Raw genomic sequence first — 25,758 nt, 5'->3', positions numbered from 1 at the left:
ACGGCCAAGTGTCCTCATCACGTATCAGGCTACACTAATGGAAAATAACGTGAGACTGATGGTCCATCTCTAGCTCTTAATTCTTCAGCCTACATATTTAATACTTGATGTCCAAAGCATATGCAACACATTAGGAGACAAAATGCACATGAATATATAATGACATATTAGTCACTGTTCTGTCAAGAAAGGCCACTTGGTCATGTAAAATCAACCTAATACGTCACTGAATTGAGATTTAAGAAAGTCATTATGTTTCAAAAAATTTTTTCCTCTTTATTTAAACACAGAAGACATTTACAGCATGCAGGTTAACTAAAATTATATGGCGCCTTCCCAAACCAATTATCTGTGAACGTATCTTCACGCACTGAAAAGAAACCAACATATTCCACAGGTGGACTCAGGCTCTTTTCTGTGGCCTCCTGTCAAATTGAGAGTTATGCACAGTAGTTTGCTTAAATTAGGCAAATAATTTAATTGATCGCCGTGAATAAATGTTACTTTTATTTCACAGAGTTTCTCTTCTGAACCATTTATCAATGCCATTCAGAAGAACATTAATATAGTCAGTCAAAAAAAGACACTGCAAACTGAAGTAAGTGTCAATGTTCCAGATGATCAGAAATGTTCATTTATAAGAGTAAATGCTGTGTTTAATGACCTACCATAGCGAAAGCAGTTCAGTGAAAACAAATTTAGGAAATTCTCTGTACATTTTGTGAAAGTTTGAAATTATAAATAGAAAAGAACCATTAAGGTATTTAAAAACCCCTATAGCATCGTATACTCTGAGCCGCAGGCTAGTTACAATTCATCGTTTGCTGCACAGCACCAATGCCATGATGTATCTTGTAAAAGGAAACTACCATATTCAGACAAAAGAGAGAAAAAAAATTCTGCTTCATTTAAGAATACTGCCCCCAAAGCAAGCTTTCGTTTGAAAACAAAATACAAATGCCTATGTGAATGCAGCCAAACGTTTCTCCACTTAGAAAACTACCATCACAAACGGGCGGTAGCGCTTTTTTTAGTGAACACGCTGCACGGCTTCAATCTTGCTGCTCTACAAGCTTTCATCTCAATTTTTGGAGTGTTTCTTTTGATCATTCCTAAAAACAATAATTTTTAAGGTTGCAGGTCATAACAGCAAGGATTTCTGACTGTTAAAAAAATAAATTTATCTTTTAAATCAAAACTATTATAAAAGTGGAAACTGCAACAGTTAAGGAAATAGAAAAATATGCCAATTATGATCTGAGTCTTCTGATTACGGCTCCAAATTTAATACAAATATCTGTATATAAAACTTTTTCGAAAAGTTAATTCTGCCACCCAGATCCTAACACAGAACTTTCCAACTTTCTCTTCTGAGTAACCTTAAATCCCCCCATTCTCTGCAAATTTCTGCTAATACAGTTGCAGTTACCCATCCCCAATTAATGAAGCAAATATTGAAATCTCTTTCCCTGTTACTTGTATAGCTTCTAAAACAAACTGCTGACTTAATCATCTGAGGAATAAAAGGTACACTTAACAACAAAAATACCAGCTACGGCCAACAAAATAATTTATTTGAGGATTGTTAGTGACTTGCAAATAATTTACTACTTCTAGACTAAACAAGAAATAAATTATAGCGTATGACTTAGTGTACCAGGTGAAAACCCTCAGGGATCTCAGAGCAACATCTAACCTATATATTTATAAATTTACCATATATTTGTCTTGTCCTTCCACATTTTTTCTCAATTTCCACAGGCTATAAATTTAGATCAGCCAATACGGTGCTGACAATATAAAATTACATTTAATCCTATAATATCTTAGTTCACTTCACTTTATATTAAGATGACAGATCATTATCCGCCCAATTCTTATATTAATTAGTGGGCTCACCAAAACAAAGCAGGCTGTTTTCATTCCATCAATCTGTGTGGATTAAAGCACTGGGAAGAGCAGAAATAAATCCCTTTTCCAAACTCTCCTTCTTAAACAAAAGCAAAAGATTTGCTTTTGATATTGTAAAGTATTTCTAGTCAAGATAATTCAACAACAGTCATTTCATGAGATAATTGAGTAGCCTGGCTCAGTCTCAAACGTCTAGCTAGGCAGTTTTAAGGGTCTCAGCGCTCAGAGAGCAGCTCTCAGAGGCACACTTCAGAGATGGTACAGATAATTTTTAACTCCGAAGTCACTTCAAGGGGTTGTAAAGTACAGCACTGACCTGACATAATTTGTGGGCATGTAGTGTCATATAAGTGGTAAAATTTAAGACATTTAATCTAAAGGTTCCATCTCCCCTAAAATATTGTTTTAATAAGAAAAGAAAAACAACAAGCAGTAGCAGCTAGGTAAGTTAAACTGAGATTAAAAAATAAACACAAAAAAACAAGTACAAAAAGCACAGTCCTGTATGACACAGTTAGGTTGGCACAGTGAAGACTAAATTTAAGACATGAAAGACAAACTGGGTAATAAATAGGGCCACAGTTGTAAACTGTCATTTTTCCCTTCTAAGACACCAAAATTGCACTCTAGTTGTGTTGGGAAGCAGCAGAGTTTACGAGAAGAGAGGGCAGGAAACAGCTGTACAGGCCAGGTACAATTTATACACTAAAAAAAGGTTATAATTCTAAAGTTCCCAAGGGATACAGGCTATAGTCATTGATATAATGTCCTCTTCATACTTCAATTACTTTTAACACCTGAAGATGGAAGAAAGCACAGAGAAAAATATTTTTATTTATATAAAACTTGTGTTTGAGATAATCATGGAAAGAATTAAATAAAATATACCAATGAGTTTAAAAACATTTAGCCAACAGCTTCGACCACTTTCCCCCAAACTGAAAAGATGGCAACATTACATGACTGAATTTTTCCTTTTATATGCCTCCTAAGCAGAGCCATTTAGGGACAGTACAATATTGAAAGGAGGTCACCCTGCATGTTTTTACTCCCCGCAAGAGCTATGAGTGAGCGGATGTATAAGTTAGATTTTTTTTAAAAAAGAAAAAGATGATTAATAAAATGGCAGCCAGTAGCCAGTAGACAGTGGCAGTGACATTAAGCCAAGGACCACTAACTAACTAGCAATGTTACATACATGGTAGCTGTAAGAAACAAAAGGGGGTGGGGAAGGGATAAGCAAGAGGTACATGTGGTGGGGAAAGTGACAGTGAACTAACTAAACAATCCCAGGGACTTCCCTGGTGGGCCAGTGGTTAGGACTTGGCGCTTTCACTGCTGTGCCCTGGGTTCAATCCCTGGTCTTGGAACTAAGCAGCTGCAAGCTGAGTGGGTGTGGCCAATAAAATAAACAATCCCAGCAGCAGGTGTTACCTAGAGGCATCCTTGTGTTCAGCTGCCTATTTACCTCCGTCTTTATGAGAAAACCTCCACCTGTCCAAAGCAGTACACAGTTAGAAGAACCAGCCATGTAAAACTGGGTACTGAAAGTATCAGTATCATTCATACATTGCCATCTTTTCCCAAAATAAACCCAGTGTTTTGAAATGTTTTTCTTAATAATTAAAAAATAATTTAAAAATCTCTACAAAGTATCTAATTTTTCAACAATTTATCACTTATGTAGATCATATACTCCTCAATCATGGCTTAAGACGGATCGATGCAAGACTTTAAACAATAATAACCATCATCCTTTGGGCCAGCAACGAAGCAAACCTGTAAGGGGTTAGCTAGGATAGCCATCTCCCTCATGTGTTTAAGTGCTGTCATTACACTGCGATCAGCATCCTACTTTCAAGCTAAAACCTAGCTGCATTTAACAAAGGCCATGGACTATCCTCTCTGCAAATGAGACAGGAGTTCAAAGTTCACATGTGAATTTTAACGTGAGGACAATATCCAAAATGGATAAACTTTTACCTGTATTTAGAATTATCCTTTGAAAATTCTTTTGCCCACCTCCACTTCCAGAAAAGGCAGCTTGCATCTACTCAGCACCCGTGCTGTACTAAGTAATGACATCTTAACTTGTGTAATTCTCAAGAACGACTTCCATTTTATTAGTAAATGGGCTCAACAAATTATTAATCCAAAGGGGGAAAAACAGAGGCCATCTCTAAATTGGCAGGAAAACTCCTGTAATGTCCGCTGATGTGACACAATATTAAACACGTATCACTCACAGCGTAGTCTGTAAACATGTTTAAAAGAATCCAATAAATGCTTCTAATAAACAGGGAACAGAGGAACAAGGCAACTACACAGAGAAACAACCCAACACATCTGAGGAGGCATATGCTCAAAGAAACTGGCCTAGTCTATTTAGTAAGTCAGTGTCATTAGAAAAGGGGGGGTGTTACTCTAGATTACAAGAGACTTCAGGGGAATAACCTCATGTAAACATCAGTCCTGGATTATTCCCTGGTGTAGACCAACCAGCTGTAGAAGACTTAACCACAAATAAATAATTAGGAAAATCTGAATATGGATTGGTATAATATTAAAAATATTTTTCAAGTGTGACAATGTTACTGTGGTGTGTAGAGAAATGTTTTATTTCAGAGATACACTAAATAGGTCATAAATCCGTAATTTACTTTTACACTTAAGAATTTTTTAAGAATTTTAAAAAGAGTCAAAACAAGACAAATTAACTGTTAAAAAGTAACTTGCTCAAGCTCATAAAAGTAGAAAAATCAGGATGCAAACTTAGATGGGACTCCAATATCTGTACTCTTTTCACTGCACCAATCCTCTACCGTGTGGACAAAAAACTGTATTAAATTTATGGAAATGTAATTCCCCCAGAATACTGCATAATTTTCCACTCAAACTGAGCGTCAATGTTATGTAAAAATGACAAAGTAAAAAGCAGGATTAAAATAAACTGACTTCAGTACTGTTAGAAGCAAACCCAGTCACTATCTCAGAGTTATCTACTGCTTTAGTTTCCAAACCACCTACACACTTGGGATTTGCTGAATAATTTAATGTGAATTCCTGTCATATGATAAAATATTAGGCAGCTATAATCAGTCATGCTGTACAAGAAAATGTTCAGAATATATTGCCAAGTTAAAAAAAGCTGGCTACAAAGTAACATATATAGAATAGTGTAGTATGTTGGTAGTATATTAGAATGTTTATTAGATACTTTAAACTTTCTAATTTAAAAGTTATAATATGTAAAGAAAGCTCCAGAAGGATATATACAATATATTGGGTGGTGTCTCTGGATGACATTTATCTTTTTTTTTTTTTTTTTTTTTTTGCGGTATGCAGGCCTCTCACTGTTGTGGCCTCTCCGCGCGCAGGCCTAGCGGCCATGGCTCACGGGCTTAGTTGCTCCGCGGCATGTGGGATCTTCCCGGACCAGGGCACGAACCCGTGTCTCCTGCATCGGCAGGCGGATTCTCAACCACTGCGCCACCAGGGAAGCCCGACATTTATCTTCTTGATAATTATCTTTCTGATAATTCTTCATCTCCCTACAGGGAACAGATATTACTTGTATTTAGAAAGAAACAAACAAGAACTCATAAATCAGTTAGAAAAACCACTCACAACAGGTAAATGGGAAAGGACACAGAAATAATTCATAAAAACATACGTATATAAATGGGCCAATAAATATATGAAAAAATCCAAATTCGTTAATAAATCAATGAGACGCTTATTTTAGCCTATTAAATTAGAAACTTAAAAACTATTAATACTCAATACTGGCAAAGATGAAACAAAACGCACAGTGTCCTTGGCTAAATACAATTTGGTGCAGTCTTTCTGAAGAGCAGTGTGTTAGTATGTGTCAAGAGTCTTAAAAATGTTCATTTTCTCATAATTCCACTTATGGGAATCTTCTGGAAATAATCTGAAAGTGAGGAGGTATAAAAAGATGTTTCATACTTCAAATTTCATACACGGAAATTTCAATTCTGGAAAATTTCAAGTATGGAAAAACTGACATAATTAAATGTCCAGTAAAATAGTTATAAACCATGGTATATTCATTAGACAATACCCAGGGCTTTTTAAAAAAGACCCATTACGTTAAAAACAGTTAAGAGAACAAATTTGAATATACATATAGTATGATCTGAACTATGAAAAATCTAGACGAAACCATGCTGTTACTTTTATAATCCCATACATTACAAAGAAATCATAACACTACTGTGAGAATCCAAAACACTGCTTAGCCACCAACGGCTGAACATCTCCACGGACAGCTGCGACTCTGAAGCCAGAGAGAGAGCACAAACCCGAGGGCGCCGCGCGAAGCCACGCCTGCTCACCTCCTCCACCTCGCACGGCCGCCGGCGGGCCGTTCTGCACAGACGCTCCTCCCCCACGAACGGCACTGGGATGAGCCGGAGAAGCTGCTGGATGCTGCCCAGGACGAATAGGTTTAGCTGGGATGAAAAACAAACACTGACTTCAGAACAAATAACACACAACCCCAATGACCTGTTAAGTCTCTATTCTTATTTACAACAAATTCCCAAATGTCTTGTTGTTCTTTGACGTCTTGTTTCTCAGCGAATCCCTCTATCTCTTTTTCTTTTGAGTTACATCCTTTTCTCCAGGACCTGTACAATCCTTAGCCTCTTAAAAACCTTATTCCTGCATCAATGCCTAGCAATTAAAGCATGAGATACCGTGCATGACATTTTCTTGCAAGTCTCTTCTTGCTTTCATAACATCGCTCTATACAGTTGTTCCTACCCCGACCAGTCTTGCTTGTCTAGTTCTGATTTACCTCCTTGTCCTGTTAATTAAGGTGGCTATTCCTCAATGCTCTGCTTTCCCACCAATGCCCCTCTTTGGTAAATTAGAAAATACAGACAAAAACCACCGTGACATCACGTAACAAATCAATCAGATTACATTCTCAAGTAAATAAAAACATTCAAACCAAAGCAAGGTTTAAAGGTTTTATTGTGTCCTACTAACCAATTTGTGCAGAATGCCCTCTTCTGGCCATATTCTTTGACCTGACTGCTTCCTTTATACGATCTACTTCCTGCTGATAGCGTTTGCGATCGCGAGATGCATTTTCTTTGGCCTCTTTCAGCGCCGACTCCAAAGCTTTCACTCTCTCAGCTGTAGCTCTGAGTCGCTTTTCCAGCTTAGGAAGCTCACAGCGAAGATCTGCATTATCACGTACCAGCTAAAGGTATATAGGAAAAATAAGGATTCTGGCTTTAACGATGATTTGAAAAAACAAACATTTCATAATTTCTCTTGAAAGAAAAACTGCATTTTATATTAATGTTTTCCCACTTAGCTAATTTAAATAATTTAGACAGCAACAAAGAATACATATACCCATAAATATCATCCTCACATATGTTTCTCCCCAAAATATAATTTCATTCAATACTGGGGGATCGGGGAGACTGTTCTTTCTCCCTATGACAATATGCGACAACACAGTGCTAGGTCTCTTCATTAAGATACTAATCTGGTGGAAACAAGTACCTTTTTAGATACAGCAAGACCCACAAGTACACATAAACTTGGCAAATCCCTTAATAAGTGTTGAAAACAAGAAAGGCTAAAATTCCCTTAACCTCACTCTAGTGCAAACATCAGGTTTCTAGTAACGAAGACATACAACAATAAAGTATGCCAAGAAACTTAAAAAGTAACTGAATCACATATCAAGCCTTAATAAAAAATAAGCAAAAAAATCCCACAGTAAGCATTATTTTTTAAAAAAACAACGAACTGCCTCATTATTGTAGTATTTCAGACTCCGGGGCATTAAATGTATAAAGACCAAAAAAAAGGGGGGGTATTTTAACTCAAAGATGTGTCTACCAGAGATTTTAAAATGACCATGAATAAATTAAGAAAACTAACAGACCTGAAACCCTACAAAGAAAACAACACATGTTTTCATTGACCTCTTGCTAAAGGCTGTTAGGAATATTAACTCCGATAAAAGCTGCTAGTTGTCTGTTTATACAACTGCATGATAAAATAATGGAATGGCTCAGGGTAGGAAAATCCTTAGGACTCTGAAGACTCAAATACGTGCTACTCCTCAGGTTTTATTGCCGCGAACACAAAATATTCTCCTTGTTACCTGTTTGTGGACTTTGGTGAGTTGTTCAAGATTATTCTCGAGAAAGGAGATTTTTTGCTTCTGAGCGGCACTGCCTCCGGTGTCGTCCGAATCCACCTCGGCGCTCTAGAAAAGACGGGTAAGTGCTATGAGACCAAATAAGGGCGACGCTGACCTCCCCACGCTTATGGCAGTGTGAGGCTACTCCACTCAGAATGCAATTAGACACAGTAAGCACCACTAAATAAACACCGACCCAGCATTATTTTGTTACCTTTTTAACCCTGGTGGCCAAGTCCTGAACAAAGAGCTTCCGCAGGTTGTGTAAAGTCTGAAGTTCCTTTGCCTTGAATTAAGAAAGCAGTATTTTTAGAAGTAGGTCTTCAAACTGAGTATAACCAGGGGAAGAACCCATTAAATATTCCCCAATCCTATTTTTATCCAAGTTTTTCTTACCACCGTCTCTTCCAAACCCTTCAGGTCTTGTCTCGCTTGTTCTCGTCTATCTTGCATAACCCTAAACAGTGGAAGAATATACAAATACATTTTCAACTTTGAGTCCATAAATTCTAGATCTATTTAGCAGAAATACTGAATCAAATATTTTTATCTGACAGGATCAATGCTAACATTCAAATAAGTAAAAGATCATCATAGTTTTAAAAAAACAGATTACCAATGTTGTGTCTTTCAAAGAAATTTCTATATGCCTTGTAATTTTCTAAATCTACGGCTTATTAGAAAAAAACTGTCCTAATATAGCAATGGAAGAAATGAAAGACAATGTGGCAGAATTCAAGGAATAAGGAGTCGTTTTTAGACTTTAAGAATATGCAGTATCATATAGCATACTGATCTTTACCCAAAATAATTCTGATTAACTGAAAATTCCAGAGATTATAAATTATTGCAGACTGAAACATTTTATGCATCTTAAGTTAATGTTACTCTGAACAAAATTATGGCTGAGATTCAGTAGAATTGTTAAAAAATCAACTCAGAGCTGGTTCTGTTGGTGTGTCCATCCTAACCAACTGTTCCTTTATAAATTGTCTCTGATAAATTCAAGGTATGTGAAAGTTATAATCGTGAGTTTTCTACCTGCTCAGATTATAGAAAACTGTGTGCTGACTATACTTTTAGTCAGTGAATGAAGAAAAATAAATGGCAAAAACTCTGTTCAAAAGGCAAGGCTCAAACAATAATGTTCTTTTATTTATGCAAGATCAAATCTGACAAAAATTCAGTTTTTGTGGCAGATCCTGAAATCTTCTAAATTACCAAATGTCACGTTTTAGGTGATTACCAGTGAAATACTAAGACCTGGCTTTCACTAAAGTACAAGAAAGTACTGCAAGTGTTTAGGTATAAATCAAACCAACTCACAGGGTTTTAGAAAGACACCCTTTAGCCTGCACAAAGTGAAAACTATCCACTGGATGTTTCTGAGGGCAACGCCAGTAACTCTCTCGTCTACTTTCATTTTTATGCTGAATTAAGGGCGTACTCACGTAAGGTCACGCAGCTTCCTGCTCTTGTCCTGCTCTGCAGCTTTCAGCTTCTCGTGCTCCGCTCTCAGGCGCCCTTGCTCTAATGCCATCTTCTGGTTCTGGCTGACAAAGTAAAAACCTCGCAACGTCAACACCCCCGCCTTCTGGATGTTGCCATTAAAGCTTTCCAACTCTTCAACTGCATAGCCTCACCACTCAAACACGGCAGGACTCCTCTGTTAGCATGTGCCCCCCGGCAGCAGCAAGAAAGAGGACTGGGCTACGCTCAGCCACACGGTACTTTTTATACTTTGGTTTGAAACCATAACTTGATTCTGTATCTTTCATCTCCCTGAATTCTTGTCCCTAAATCCATTAACAATAAGCCCCATGTCCCAAACTTTGCCATCGTTTTTTGTTACTCTCCTCTGGTTCCTACTCAAATCATGATTTGGTCACAGATCTCAAATTTCTATAAATTCCGTGCTATACGCATATGGTTCTGGAAGTAGGAAAATGTGTCCCAGAAAAATGGAGACGACAACTCCTATTAAAACACACACTTCTAAAACAATTTCCAATAAAGCTTTTCTCAGGTAAGAATATTTTTTAAAAGTTAAGGAAATGATTCAGAGGACAGAGTGGTATCTATTTGTAATAGTGGCTGAGGTTGGGAATTCTTTACTTTTTACTGAATATTTTCATCAAAAGACCTAAGAACATTTTTCAAAAATTTCCTATGGAACTTAGAAGTTCCACTCATAAATGAAAAGATAATTTATTTTCAAGTCAAAAATTGTTTCAAAGAAAAATGCAGGTTTCTAATAAGGATATATTGTCCACCAGTAGTTTCTGCTATCTCAGAGGAAAACATACTTACTCTTGAAGATCAGTGATAAGTTTTTCTTTTGCCTCAACTTCATCTCTCAAACTACTAATTTGTTTTTGATGCGTTTCTCTGTGGCTTTGGATCTGCTGTTCAACAGCTTGCTAAAATCATTGGGGGGAAAGATATTAAGTCAGATTACTCAAGATTAACAATGATGAATTAAAACTGTGAGAATCCAACGCTACATCGAACTTGCCTTAACTTCATTTGCAGTCTGAACTTTATTCAAGTGCTCCTTTTCCATTTCATGCACTTTCTCTGTTTGGGCAGGGAGAGAAAACAGAAGAGAGGAAATGAGTCTTAGAGTTCTTGATATAAACCAAGGGGCAAATGGGTTTTATGAGGCTATGTTCCTTAACAGTACTTGACTTTAATTATCCAAATGCCAAATGGTAAATCTTGCTCTCTACGCTCAAGACATACTGACTAGTAACCTTAGTTATATTCTTTGTGTTGATATTATGATTTCCTTTACTTTCTTTGCCGAATCCTGGAACAGATGGGTTAGCACATGGTAGGGAAATGAAACAGCTTTCCCCTATGTCAGGACACACACACACACACCCCCACACCACTTTATAACTTGGAGGGAAATTCCTACACTGGCCACTTGAATATTCAAACACGATTTCAAAAATATGCTTCAAAGCCACGTTAAAATGTGTTCTTTGTTTACTATTCCCAGTTATCTGTATTCCTATTAATCCCTATCAGTGTGACTGCTGACTACAATTATACTAAAGTCGGTAATAACTTACAACAGAGACGTAGCACATAGATAACTGGAAGTCAGTACCTTGCGCTCGAAGCTGGACTAGCTCTTCACTGAGGGAATCCACTGACTCCTCCAGCTGCCTTTTCTTTTGCTCCACATTTTGAAGGTATTCAGTCAATGATCTGATTTTGGCTTCATGCTTTTGGGAAAAATATACTGCTATGAAGTGGAATAAAATCTCTGACACATACTTTGTTGTTCAGAATATTTGAAAGTAAGCAAGTTTTATCGACATTATCTAAACATATAATACATTTACAGAATAAGAATAAGATATTTAAACCTAAAATGTTCAGGGGTAAGATTTATAATGATAAAGAATTTAATCAATGAAATGGTCATGTGTACAACAAGTTTTTAACACTTACAAAATAAGGCACTAAAGGCTGACATATGAGATAACATTCTTACTGTTATCTCCAACTAACATTACCCTCATCCCTCCTGCTACAATTCCTATCTTGGTGAATGGTCTCACCCATTTAGTTGCCAAAGCCACAAAACCAGCCCTGCATTTTTATTCACCCTAGAGTTCTTCTAGATTCTTCAATAGTCAAATCAGTCTCAGCCTTCTAGTAAATTCCTATACGTAACATACACGTTACCAAATATAACCCACTTAAATCATTCACGTTATTTTACAGCGGCTAGAGTAAGAAAAACTAATTGAATTAACCTTTAATGTTACTCAAAATAACCTACAGAAGGTCATTTTTATTAAGACGTTTACAATAAATAAAATTTACATACGGCTGTTCAAAAAATGAGGAAACTTTGTTCTGTAACACGTACTTGAGAGATACGAAGCTGGCATGCGGCTAACTCCTTTTCATTTTCTTCCATTTTTTTGTTGCTCTCAGTTTGTGTGCTTTCTAGCTGTTTGCAGCGCTTCACCATGGTTTTCACTTCTGACTTCATTTTGCTAATGTAGAGCCTTGCAACAGTGAACTCTTCATCTATCATGCCAGTTCCCTCAGGCTGCTGTGAGAAAAAGGGAAACAGAAATGAAAGACAGAAATGTCTAGCTTGTGTTTTCTCAATTAGACTCTAAAATCTTAAACAAAATTAAATATTTTTAATACTACTCAACATATGTAGGAAGTCTGGAATTTTTTCTTTTATTAAATATTGTTTTTAATAAAGGGTGAGTAAAGCAGAGTTTAATTTTTGCCTTCCTTACTTTCTAAAACAATGTTAATACATGCCTACAAGGAAGATGGATGTAAACATTAAAAACAAACAACAACAATAATGAACCCTGCCTCTTTCAATTTTTGGATTTCCTCCTCAAAAGCCCTCTTCAGTAAATTCACTGTTAATCATGTATATGTCCAGTTCAAAACTTAACAAAGAAGGATGTTTAGGTGGCAGGGAAATGATGACTTTTAAGTTCTCCAAGGAGGAACTGTGGTCAGTGTACATTCCTTAGTAACTTTCATTACAAAATTCCAGTACAATATTCAGTGTCAAAAATAAGGAGCTCAGGGGAATTCCCTGGTGGGCCAGTGGTTAAGACTCAGAACTTTTACTGCACTGCTGGGGCATGGATTCAAGCCCTGTTCAGGGAACTAAGATCCTGCAAGCTGCACAGCATGGCAAAAAAATAAGAGCTTGACCTTCCTGCTAAAATCTGGAACAAGACAAGACACTCTCACCAATTCTATTCAACACAGTATTGGAAGTTCTAGCCAGAGCAATCAGACAAGAAAAAGAAGTAAAAGGTATCCAGACTGGAAGGGAAGAGGTAAAACTGTCATTATATATAGATGACATATATACTATATCTATATCATATATATCTATACTATATATAGAAAATACTGTCATTATATATAGATGACATATATACTATATCTATATCATATATATCTATACTATATATAGAAAATGCTAAAGACTCCACACAAAAACTACTAGAATTGATAAAAGGAATTCAGCAAGGTAGTAGGATACGAGATAAACATATAGAAATTGGTTGCATTTCTTTACACTAACAATAAAACATCAGAAAGGGAATGTAAAAAAACCAGTATCTTTTAAAATTGCACCAAAAAATTAAAATACTTAGGAATAAACCTGACCAAGTAGGTCAAAGACTTAACGGCCAAATCAATCCTGAGGAAAAAGAAAAAGGCAGGAGGCATAACCTTCCCAGACTTCAGACAATACAAAGCTACAGTAATCGAAACAGCATGATACTGGCACAGAAACAGACATATGGAGCAACGGAAAAGAACAGAGAGCCCAGAAATAAACCCACACAACTATGGTCAATCACACAGCTTTGACACATGAGGCAAGAATATACAAGGGGAAAAAGTCTCTTCAGCAAGTGGTGCTGGGAAAGTTAGACAGCCACATGTAAATCAATGAAGTTAGAACACTCCCTCACATGATACACGAAAATAAACTCAAAATGGCTTAAAGACTTAAACATAAGACATGACACTAAAAAACTCTTAGAAGAGAACATAGGCAAAATATTCTCTGACATAAACTGTACCAATGTTTTCTTAGGTCAGTCTCCCAAGGCAATAGAAATAAAAGCAAAAATAAACAAATGAGACCTAATCAAACTTAAAAGCTTTTGCACAGCAGAGGAAACCATAAACGAAATGAAAAGACAACCTACGGACTGGGAGAAAATATTTCTAAGCGACGTGATTGACAAGGGCTTAATTTCCCAGATATACAAACAGTGCACACAACTCAATATCAAAAAAACAAACAACCCAATCAAAACATGGGCAGAAGACCTAAACAGACATTTCTCCAAAGAAGACATACAAATGGCCAAAAGACACATGAAAAGATGCTCAACATCATGAATTATTAAAGAAATGCAAATCAAAACTACAATGAGGTACTACCTCACACCTGTCAGAATGGCCATCGTTAAAGTCTACAAGTAGCAAATGCTGGAGAGGGTGTGGAGAAAAGGAACCCTCCTGCACTGCCGGTGGGAATGTAAGCAGCTGCAGCCACTACGGAAAACAGTATGGCAGTTTCTCAAAAGATTAAAAACAGAGTTGCCATATGATCCAGCAATCCCACTCTTGGGCATCCCCTTGTGGTTGCCAAGGCGCAGGAGGGGAGAGAGGAGTGGGAATTTGGGATTAGCAGATGCAAACTATTATATATAGAAAGGAAAAACAAGATCCTACTGTATAGCACAGGGATGTATATTCAATATCCTGTCATAAACCATAATGGAAAAGAATATGAAAGAGAGAGAGAGAGAGAGAGAGAGAGTGTGTGTGTGTGTATAAGTGAATCACTTTGGTGTACAGCAGAAATTAACACAACATTGTAAATCAACTATACTTCAATTAAAAAAAAAGAGGAAAAAAATAAGGAGCTTGAGAAGGAAGAAATAAACCTGTCTTTGTCTGCAGATGACACGGTTGTTTAAATGTAACATAATATGTATAAGATCCAGATGACAAAAGATATCAAAGAAGGACTACATAAATGGGAGACGGTCCATATTCATGGACAGAAGACTCAATATTGAGGTGTTAGTCTTTCCCAACTTGATCTATAGATATATATAATCTTAATCAAAACCCCTCCAAGTTATTTTGTAGATATTGACAAAGTGATTCTAAAGTTTAAATGGTAAGACTCTGAATATATCCAACATAATATTAAAGAACAACAGAGCCGGAGGACTGATGCCACCCAACTTCAAGACTTACAAAGCTAGTAATCAAGACGATGTGGTATTGAAAAAAGAATAGAAAAATAAGTCATTAGAAATGAATGGAAAGCCTAGGAACAGACATACACAAATACAGTCAATTAATCTCTGACAAAGGGAATTCAATTCAATAAATTATGCTGGAAAAACTAGTCATCCACATGTAAATACAGAAAAATTTAATTTCAGAAAAATTAACTCCAAATGGATCACAAACCTAAATGTAAATACAAAACTAAAAAAACTTCTGGAAGATAACAGGAGAAAATCTAGGTGACCATGGGCTTGGAGATGAGTTTTTAGATATAACACCAAAACCACAATCCATGAAAGAAACAAATTGGTAAGTTGGACTTCGTTAAAATCAAAAACTTCTGCTCTACAAAAGACACTTGAAAGAATGAAAAGATAAGCCAGACTGGGAGAAATATTTGCGAAACACATATCTGATGAAGGACTATTATCCAAAACATACAAGGAGAACTCTTAAAACTGAAGGTAAGAAAATCAACAACCAAATGCAAATTAAAACAACGAGGACTTCCCTGGTGGCACAGTGGTCAAGAATCCGCCTGCCAGTGCAGGGGACACGGGTTCGAGCCCTGGTCAGGGCAGATCCCACATGCTGCGGAGGAACTAAGCCCATGCACCACAACTACTGAGCCTACGCTCTAGAGCCTGTGAGCCACAACTACTGAGCCTGAGTGCCACAACTACTGAAGCCCACATGCCTACAGCCCGTGCTCTGCAGCAAGAGAAGCCACCCAATGAGAAGCCCGGGAACCGCAACGAAGAGTAGCCCCCGCTCACTGCAACTAGCAAAAAGCCCGCGTGCAGCAACAAAGACACAAGGCAGCCAAAAATAAAAAAATAAAATTTAAAAAACCCCCAACATAACAGTGAGATAATATCACACATCTGTTCGAATGGCTCAAACTAAAAAAACTGCTGACCTCAAATACTGGTGAGGATGTGAATTAACAGAACTTTTATTCACTGCTGGATGGAACAGAAAATGCTATATAAGCCAGTTTGGAAGACAGTTTGGGAGTTTCTTACAAAGCTAACATAGTCTTAACATATGATCTAGTGAGCCATAATGTAAAAAACACAAAACAAGTAGAGCTCAAGCAGCACTTACTGATGTTTAATAACAGGAAAAGAACTACATGCAAAACACAAAAATATCGAGGATCCTTTTTTTTTTTAAAGAACCTATTTGCAAGGCTGACTTGTTTTCAAAATACTGTAATGGTTTAGTGAAAAAAGCAGTTTAGGTGTCAGGGTATCTGTACTATTATCACTGGCTCTGCCACTAAACATAAGCCAGTCTCACTCTTTATTTTCTGTATCTTTACTACTTTTTCACTTAAATTATTTGAACATGAAATGGAAGGATTTTTCTAAAAACAAGTCAGAAATCTACAAAGCAAATTCTGAACAACAACTTTCTAATGTTCAGTGACAGGAAGGAAATCTACTTCTTCATCCCAGAGGATTCCCACAGAGCTCGATCAACCTCACATTGCTTCTCCATAAACAGGACAGGGCAGGATGTTCAGACTGACGGGGAAGAGCGTGCGAGCCACGTCATCCAGCATTTAATAACAACACTTTGCTCTCTTTCGATGAGGTGAGCCAGCATTAAAAAACGACATGATTAGGAGAACCAAGACTTGCCTCTGTCAACAACCAGCAGCTCTGAATAACATCTAACAGAAGGAACGTGTGCTCCCCAGTGAAAACTTTTATTTCATTTCCAACTCTTGTTAAACTGGGCTGCTTAGTTGGTTCTCACTATAAACCCAAGTTTAAGTTTGTTCTCTTTGTTACTATAATTAGACCTTAATCAAAAAAGGAAGTCTAAACAAATACCTACTACAACATACAAATCTTTCATGTTACGTGTATGTTTTTGCAGTTAAGAGTCTTTGGTTTTTTGGTCTAAGTTTTAAAATCTACCAGGTCACAATTTTTTTTTTTTACCACAAGCTAGTGCTAATATAACCAGTATTACCATCCTGAAAAAGATTATTAGAAAAGAAAAAATAAGTGTGGCAAAATTTTGATTACTGATTAACTCTAAGGTTCATATTATTCTTTACTGTTATATGTTTGAAAATTTTCAAAATACAGATAGAGGGAGCATTAATTAGCAGTGCTCACCTTTCATCTTTTTAAACATTTAAAGCAATCAAATTCATTCACAGTTTACTCCTTGAGCTAATTTTCACTGTTGTTTCCAATTACATACCTCCTGTGTGGTAATTTATTAACATAATTTCTAAGCGCAAAATCTTTACACAGAGGAAAAGACTAAACATAGGGTCCAAATAAATGCTACTTACTTAGCATGTCTCCCCAAGCACCCCTTATTCTCCCCCTTGTTCCTCGGCTATTTAAAATGAAGTTAATACCATCTACTACAAACGGCTGTTGTGAGGAGGAAATAATGGGTATGAAAAGAACTCTGTGAAAAATGAAAGTATGAATTGTGTAAAGATTATCATGCTTAATATTTGGTAGTTACAGTTACCTTTACGTCGTTGTTTCCCACAGCAATCCCTATTTCTGCCAGGTCTTTTAGTAAAGATGCCATCATCTCTGCTGCTCGTTTTTTCTGGTGATTGGTCATTTCCTTAAGTTTCTGAAGCTCAGCATCTATACTTGCTAAACTTGCCTAACAGAACCAAAACAAAAGGTACTGTTAAATCTATTAAATGAAAGATCAATTCAAATATTGACAGGTATTTCAAGTTTTCACCTAGTATTCACAAAACCATTGTTTTCTGCTTTCATTTTCTTGAATTCTCTACTGAGTTCTGTGAAAGCTCCCAGCTCAAACTTAAAAAATATTTTAGGCCTAAGAGACCATGTAAAGTAGCTATATTCTAATTCCATTAAGGGCAGTTTGTATTATTTCACTCATTTCTGAGATTGGGTAATGTTTTCTACTTAGAAATGGAAAACTTCTGAATTAACTATATTTGATTTTCATTTATGACCACAGTATGGTATGTTTGTGGAAACTGAGTCTGAGAAAATAAATGTTAGAATGCAACTGACAGTTTTCTAGATGGCTGGTATGTTTTCTTCATCTGCTTTTTATATACTACTTAGTTTCTGAAAAGAATCCACCTGAAAATTACTAATACTTTTGCACTATGATACAAGCAATTAACCAGGAGAGAGTGATAAAGTAGCATTACTAATAAGCATTTATCCAGGAGAGAGTAATAAAGTAGCATTACTATCTGAGTTTATTTACTATAATTATAAATTTAAAATACTAGCTGGCTTACCAGCAACAAAGTCACCACAATTTTGAAAACCCAACCAAATCTGGTTGCTTTAAAACTATTCATTATATCACAGATCAGATACTGCATTTTAAATGCAGGTTACTGACTTTTAGTCAATATCTTTTAGTAAAGATATCATCATTTCAGCTGCTCATTTCCTTAAGTATTTGAATAGCGGTATATTGTGTGTTCACTCAGTTTCACCTACAGTGTAATACCAGGTCTAAATTACCAGACATTTTCTCTAGCGGCTGAACAGCAATATTGTAAGCATATAAAAAGATGCAGAACACTCTAGGGGTTTCTAACTCCTTACCAATACAGTGCTGATATATAAACTGGGACACAAACAGATCTGTCTTAAAGACTGAAATCAGTGACCAAGGACCCACTTACAGTTTACAGAGTTGTAAGAAACTTCTATTTTTCTTCCAAACAGAAAATTAGGTTTGCTAATAATGCAACTCAGTTAAGAGTTATAAAGGTGTCTTGATCTCCATGGTATTAAATTGCAACTTCAAGCTAACTGTAAGCTGGGAGGTTAAAAAGGGAAAAGGAACTTCTCCAGGGGCAGGAAGCCTTTTAAAAATGCCATTTCATAGTGCTGACTGCTTTCCTTTAGACACTTGACACGGATAGGGAGATAAATAGTGAGCAGTGATCCTGGGTCCAACTCTAAATGTGATTCCTAAACAAGAAGTTAGCATTAACAACAAGAAAACTTTTTAAGAAAAAGAGCTCATCCATGGTGATACTCAAAATCACGCAGCAGCAGGGCTTCCCTGGTGGCGCAGTGGTTGAGAGTCCGCCTGCCGATGCAGGGGACGCAGGTTCGTGCCCTGCTCCGGGAAGATCCCATATGCCGCGGAGCGGCTGGGGCCGTGAGCCATGGCCAGTGAGCCTGCGCTATGCAACGGGAGAGGCCACAACAGTGAGAGGCCCGCGTAACGCAAAAAGAAAAAAAAAAAACCCAAAAAACTGCAGCAGCAATCACAGCTATACACTATTTCTGGCGTCACTGTTGGGGGGCAGCAATTCCCGCCTTACAGCTATGAAAACAAAACCCCCATTCTCTGGGGAATCACAGGCAAGATCCAACTACACTTTCCTAGGAAGGCACTGGTCCGAGTGCTGGAAACCTAACAGTGAATAAAACATAAGTTACATGAAGTTACATACCCTGCTATTTTATTTTTATGTGTACATTTTTAATTCTAGTTTAAACAATTAGCTAATAACTTTACTGAGCAACTAGAAGCCAACTTTTACTTTTTTAACAGTAGAATATTTGGAATAGTCAATATGTTTTAAAATAGCATTTAATTACGTATTAATAGATGTTTAGAAACTAAAAAGATAACCCTCCTCCCTCCACCTTTAAGGCTTCATATATGGGAGGAAATAAAGTTGACACTTGAGTTCCTTAAGAACTGACGTTATCAATCTTGAGCTTATATAGAAATAAGTTACTTAGGTAATTTTTCAATTAAGAATACTTGTAGTATAGTATTAGGAAAGAAAACGATATCCTACCGATTTCTGATTCAGCTCATCACTAAGTAACTCATATTCCTTAGTTTTGTCTTCAACTTCCTGAGACTTCTGATCATAGTTGACAGCAAGTTCCTCTAAGGCTTGTAAAACTTCCTTTACTTCTTCTTTAGAGGCATCGTTTTCTGCCTGAAGACGATTCAGCTCAGCCTGCATATTATCTTGATCCCTTCTGGTAGATGCCAGAAGCTAAAGGAATACAAAGGAATACAAATATCTGTTTTACCCAAAGTACACAGGTTTTTAAAACGTATACAAGTTAAAAATAACCTATTTCCGTTATCATGTGCAAATCACAAAGAGAATGAAATGTGGATGTTATTATGCATGGTAACATTTATTCATTCAACCGATTTCCTGAATGCCTACTATGTGCAGGCTCTGTGCTAGACACTGTGGGAGATGGAAAGGAAATCAAAGATTCCTTTGAGGAATCCAGTGGAAGATAGACAGGTACACAAATAAATGCAATACAAGATGAAATGTAAGAACCATACAGGAGAAAGGACATGACAGAGTGCTTGGCAGTATAGGAAAGGGGGGTATTTCTGGGCAGGTATTCATGGAGAAGGTGGCTATGACAGGAAGATTTTTGTCATGTACCAACTAACATAACAGAAAGAAAAAGGCATACAAGGCTCACAATAGTGGGCACAGAAAAAGAAAGAAATCAGTAATGTTTTAAAAGTTTAGATTTTCTTTGGGCAACAGAGGGTGGCACCTTAGCCATGCCTCAGGAAAACATGTTATCAGTAAATAAAATTTGAACTGGAAGAAGCCAAGAGACTAGTTAGGAGAATACTGTAATCGCCCAGGGTCGGTGGCTTTCAAGTAGGGGCATCTGGAAATGTAGAGTAGTATTTCTAATGGGGCAGAATGCCAATGGCACTTCGAAGTGGGAGCCAGGGATGCCAACTGTCCTACTATAATGTGCAGGACAGAACCATATAAATGAAGAATTATGCAAATGTTACTAGTACTCCTTTGAGAAGCAATGCCAGAGGTCAAATACTAAAGATGACCTGACCAGGATTCACTTGACTCATGCTGGGCATCTCTCACTGAAGCTGTACAGTCTTCGCTCCCATCCCCAGAGCAAACCTTAAGCAAAGGACCTTTTTTCAATGATCCCCCCACTCTGCCAAGTGAGATAAAATGCGAGTCCAAAGTGAAAGACTAGAGAGAAGGAACTTGAAAGAAACAAGGTGAAAGTGAAGATGACAGAAATGAACAACAGGTTAGATGAGGGCAGAAATGGTGCAGGGGTAAAAAAGGATCTTATTCATTGGCATTCTCATTTCCACAATAAAAGTCATACCCTAAACTACAAATTACTAAGAACAAAGCCAATAAAATTCAGAAATCAGTATTTTCTTTCTTTAATAATCCATTCAGACATATATCTGTGTTTAACTGTTTTGTATACACCTTCCCTCATCATTTCCATGAGGAAATACACTTCATAAAGGGAGGGGGAATCTAAGGTTACTCCAGCTCAGTGTAGTAAGTCTTTCCCAAGGATCAGTAAGAAATGGTTTGGGGGGCTTCTCTGGTGGCGCAGTGGTTTAGAATTCACCTGCCAATGCAGGGGAGGGGACATGGGTTCGAGCCCTGGTCCAGGAAGATCCCACATGGTGCGAAGCAACTAAGCCCGTGCGCCACAACTACTGAGCCCGTGTTCTAGAGCCCGTGAGCCACAACTACTGAGTCTGTGCGCCTCAACTACTGAAGCCCGTGTGCCTAGAACCCATGCTCTGCAACAAGAGAAGCCACCACAAGGAGAAGCCCACACACCACAACAAAGACCCAACGCAGCCAAAAATAAATTTAAAAAACAATTTTTTTTTAAAAAAAGAAATGTTTTGGGGAAAATAAGACAAAACAGCACAGGGAAGAAGATAGAGTTAAAAAGAAAAAAGTCATCCTCCCCGCTCCAGTTAGAACTCAAACTGAAAAAAAACAAAAAACCCAACCCCAAAAAATCTTAAGAGGAAGTCAGTCAATCTGCTTCAGTCTGTATGATGTACCAGTCTCATAGGATATCCACAGTGAAGCGTGAACATATTCAAAAATTTTAAAATGTACTCGAGTATATTCCGAGCTCTGTAGATGCCTTCATCTTTTATATTTAAGTGATAATGACAAACTATAAAGCTTTTCTGGAAGCGATATGAAAGGTATTCAATTTACCTCTTCCTGATCCAACATTTGTGTCTTCAGTTTCTCTACCAATTGGCTCTGTTGATTAATTTCTTCATCCTAGAATTTTTAGTAACAGGTTAACAAAGTAGCTCACAACCTGGTTCTAACTGATTCCTAACACAAATTGTGATTACTACCCACCCTCCAATATTTCAGTCATTTTCTCCAAATTCAACATAGTGATTCCAATCTCTTACCTTAGGACAGTGTTGAAACAGGTGGAATTTCAATTATCAATAATAGTAACATACTTATCACACAATAAGAAAAAAAGCTTATGTTTATGAAAGCTATTCATTAAATACTAAAAAGTAATAAACATGTTTAAAGCTTTGTATTGAAAATAAAGCCATGTAGCCACTTCAAACCTACCTACCATCTCTGTTTAAAATACAATAAAAACATCACTTAATAACAAAAACCAAAAACAAAGCCAGAACAATTTTCTTCTGGTCTCTTTACTGTTGTTTTTCCCACCCTCTCTACTTAGTTCAAAATTGTGCTATTTTTCACACCACTGATATAATAAAAGCAGAAGATATTATTTCCACTCGATTCTGTTCCCTCTGTCTAATCTCTTGCATCACTTTTATTATTAGAGCCCTCAGATCCCTGACTCTAAGAACATTTCATTAAGGCTCTCCAAGGACCCATGTCAAATTTCCTTTTGAAAGTTCTTTTAGCTTAAAGAAAAGGGAAAAAAAGATATGCCTCATATACAATTTCTACATACAAACGGAGACGGTGATTTTATATTTTTTGTTAATACAATGATCTTGAAAAAGTTAACAGAAATCTAGGAAGATGTATATAGGTTACAAGGACCCATAATATTGAAATTAGAACATAAAAATACCTATGTCAAAAATGTTCTAAAACAGAATTGAACATGAACAATACCTACCTTGTCATCAAGTTGTTTGTACAACTTAGCAATTTCTTCTTCACACTTTCTTCTTTCAGAATCAGTAAAGTTTCCAGTAACTCCAATTGTGGCTGATGGTTTATCATTGGTAATAGTAATATCCTTATCCACTGCAAAAGCTTCCAAGTTGGCTTTCTCTTTGTCAAACTGTTCATCAATAGGCACTGTCTCTCCTAAAATAAGACAACAGAATGGTTAATAAAACTCACCTGTCTAAAACTAGTTTCAATTTTACTCAATTTCAGCAGCTCTTACCAACTTTATCTGCTCAGTCTCTGAGACATGAAAAGTTGGAATTACCTTTGACTCTCCCCCATCTTCTAAAGCCAGTCACCAAATCTTATCATTTTCATTGATTTCACCCTAAGCTAAGCATCTTGCCATCTTGAGACTTCTATAGCTAGCTAGTTAGCCTTTATGCCTCTATTTATTATTTCAGATAAAATCAGAATTTAATGTAAAAGATTTAATTAATTTTTATCTGATGAACCCTAATGCCTTTTAAATTTATAAAACAGGTCTAAATCTGTACTCCGCAAACTCAAAACGACAAATTCATAAGTTATTACCATTACGCCATCGGTTGAGTTCATTTTCAAGCCACTGAATGGTGTTCCGCAGGGTCTTATTTTTTTCTTTTTCTCTTTCATACTTCTTTTTCCACTGTTCTGCAGTTAACTCTACATTGACACAAACTGTGTTCTTAATTGTTTTGGCCCTAAGAGAAGTAGTTGGGTAAAGGGGAGGGAGGAAGAATGTGACAATTACTTTCAATTGGTATCTATATTTCTGTAATATATGCATGTATGGCTGGTAATTTAACTTAACTATTCTTGTCCAGTTATCTTTGACTAAATCCTAAGAGCTACAATTAGTATGGTGCTTATTCACAATCCATTAAATTTGGGTCAGTCCCAACATCTGTAAATAGCTTAAAAAACAACAACAACAAAAACCTGATGAGTATAAAAAAACACGAGCCCATCATTTCTCCAATTCATTTATAAGGCTGAATTAAGAAAACCAATTATCAATGATGGTCAGAGACAGAGTCACCATTATTGACTTTCCCAGGCTAGCCATCTCATATATGGTTATCTCACTGTGAACAGGTCACATATGTCAACAGGCTTAATGTAGGATTATGTGTCAGGTTTTGCTTTATTATCTGATTCAAATGTTTGTTTTCTTTAATGCTGAATTGAAGCTTCTCACATAAATTTGACTCAAGTTAACATTTGACTTTAATGTACTAAAACTTAAGTACTAAAATTTAAGTACTAAAATTTAATTCAAACCCAAGCAGCCTACAAAATGGACTTTGGTTATATTATCTGCCTCTCAATTAAAAAATTGTGTCTAGAACACTAACAATACACAATAATTTGAATATCTACCTGAAACTTTCCTAGATTTAATAAACAAAAGGCCTATCTACATTTAGACTACATTTTTTTTGATATCCCATTCAATTTTATTTAATTCAACAAGCATTTTCTACAGAGGGTATGTAAATGTAATACTTGGTTTTCAGGTGATTCTACTCCAGAAGAGGAGACAAAAATACAAACCAGTAAGTTAAAATATGGGTAATAATATCAATCACATAAAGACTTCTGTTGAACTTATAACAAGATAAGAAGCAATTGGGATTAACATATACATACTACTATACATAAAATAAAAAACCAACAAGGACCTACTTTATAGCACAGGGAACTATACTCAATATTATGTAATAACCTATAAGGGAAAAGAATCCGAGAAAGAATATATATACATATATATGTATATAACTGAATTCACTGTGCTGTATACCTGAAACTTACATGATATTATAAATCAACTATACTTCAATAAAAATTTTTTTTAAAAAAGATAAGAAGCAATTGCAGCAGAGAAGGAAGTGGTATAGACTACATTTTCTTAACAACAAACCTCTGACCAAACAGGAGTGTAGATTTTGTTTCAGATTCATTGTACGATGATGGAGAGCAGCAAATTACAATAGTGGTTCTACAGTTCCCACCTAATGAATCTTGAAGGATTCTTGTCATTTTACTATCTCGATATGGAACATATGTCTACGTACAAAAACAAACAAACAAAAAAACAAAGAGGACCAATGGGTTTCTACGTAATAAAATTTGTTGTAGAAATATACTACTTTACAATAAACTACAAAGTGATTTCAGTTGTTTTAAATGCTAGTTATTAAGATGGAAACTAGGATATACACACTAATACTACAAAATAAACCCCTAAAAGACAACGTATTCATACATACTGATTCAGGGAGTCCCTCTCTCACTCGCACATCCATGTACATGTATGTATCTATCTGTAATTCTCCACTAACTAATGACAGGGAAATAGAAGACAAGTATACTCACACTACCCTCAGCCAAAGCAGAAATGACATTTCCAAGAGCAGAAAGGGACTTGTTGATGTTCTTAGCTTCATCCAGCACAGCACCTTCAGCTCCAGTTTTACTAACCTATACATAAGATATCAAAAAAAACGAAACAAAATTACGAGTTTAGGTGATTGTCTAAAAAGCTCAGAGGTCACCAGTAACTAGTAAAAAAGAAAAGGGAAAGGTTCATGATTTTATTTGCAAAGTATTTACTGTAACGTATCATTATTTATTGAGTGTGACTTTTCTGAGACCTTGGTCAAGTAACTAGCTACACGACAAAACTGGGATTAAGAAGATACCACATTTTACTTTTAGGTGTGCTCCTGAAATTAACCAATTTACACGTACATTTGTAGTTTACTAATTTGTTATACCCCCCCGCCCTTTCCTTGGCTGCATTGGATGTTTGCTGCTGCACGCGGGCTTTCTCTAGTTGCGGCGAGCGGGGGCTACTCTTGGT

At 36.5% G+C, this 25,758-nt stretch overlaps 1 protein-coding gene across 1 annotated transcript in view; it reads right to left on the bottom strand.

Moving 5' to 3' along the window:
* Window positions 1-250: 250 nt before the first annotated feature.
* Window positions 251-25,758, bottom strand: part of KIF5B (kinesin family member 5B) — a 45,289-nt gene continuing 19,781 nt past the window's right edge. The window contains exons 9-26 of the mRNA XM_067030499.1: window positions 25,272-25,376; window positions 24,817-24,962; window positions 23,448-23,596; window positions 22,858-23,051; window positions 21,942-22,010; window positions 19,734-19,940; window positions 17,435-17,578; window positions 11,991-12,179; window positions 11,220-11,337; window positions 10,620-10,681; window positions 10,415-10,524; window positions 9,556-9,657; window positions 8,501-8,561; window positions 8,319-8,390; window positions 8,066-8,170; window positions 6,928-7,144; window positions 6,270-6,386; window positions 251-2,708 (exon numbers count right to left, since the gene is read on the bottom strand). Of these exons, the coding sequence (XP_066886600.1) occupies window positions 2,692-2,708; window positions 6,270-6,386; window positions 6,928-7,144; window positions 8,066-8,170; window positions 8,319-8,390; window positions 8,501-8,561; window positions 9,556-9,657; window positions 10,415-10,524; window positions 10,620-10,681; window positions 11,220-11,337; window positions 11,991-12,179; window positions 17,435-17,578; window positions 19,734-19,940; window positions 21,942-22,010; window positions 22,858-23,051; window positions 23,448-23,596; window positions 24,817-24,962; window positions 25,272-25,376 (2,184 nt within the window). The 3' untranslated portion in view covers window positions 251-2,691. The remainder of the gene's footprint in view (window positions 2,709-6,269; window positions 6,387-6,927; window positions 7,145-8,065; window positions 8,171-8,318; window positions 8,391-8,500; window positions 8,562-9,555; window positions 9,658-10,414; window positions 10,525-10,619; window positions 10,682-11,219; window positions 11,338-11,990; window positions 12,180-17,434; window positions 17,579-19,733; window positions 19,941-21,941; window positions 22,011-22,857; window positions 23,052-23,447; window positions 23,597-24,816; window positions 24,963-25,271; window positions 25,377-25,758) is intronic.

The sequence above is a fragment of the Kogia breviceps genome, chromosome 3 (assembly GCF_026419965.1).
Source record: "Kogia breviceps isolate mKogBre1 chromosome 3, mKogBre1 haplotype 1, whole genome shotgun sequence".
NCBI classification, from domain to species: domain Eukaryota; kingdom Metazoa; phylum Chordata; class Mammalia; order Artiodactyla; family Physeteridae; genus Kogia; species Kogia breviceps.
Note: the sequence above shows the minus strand (reverse complement) of the source record. Positions and strands in the feature narration are given on the sequence as shown.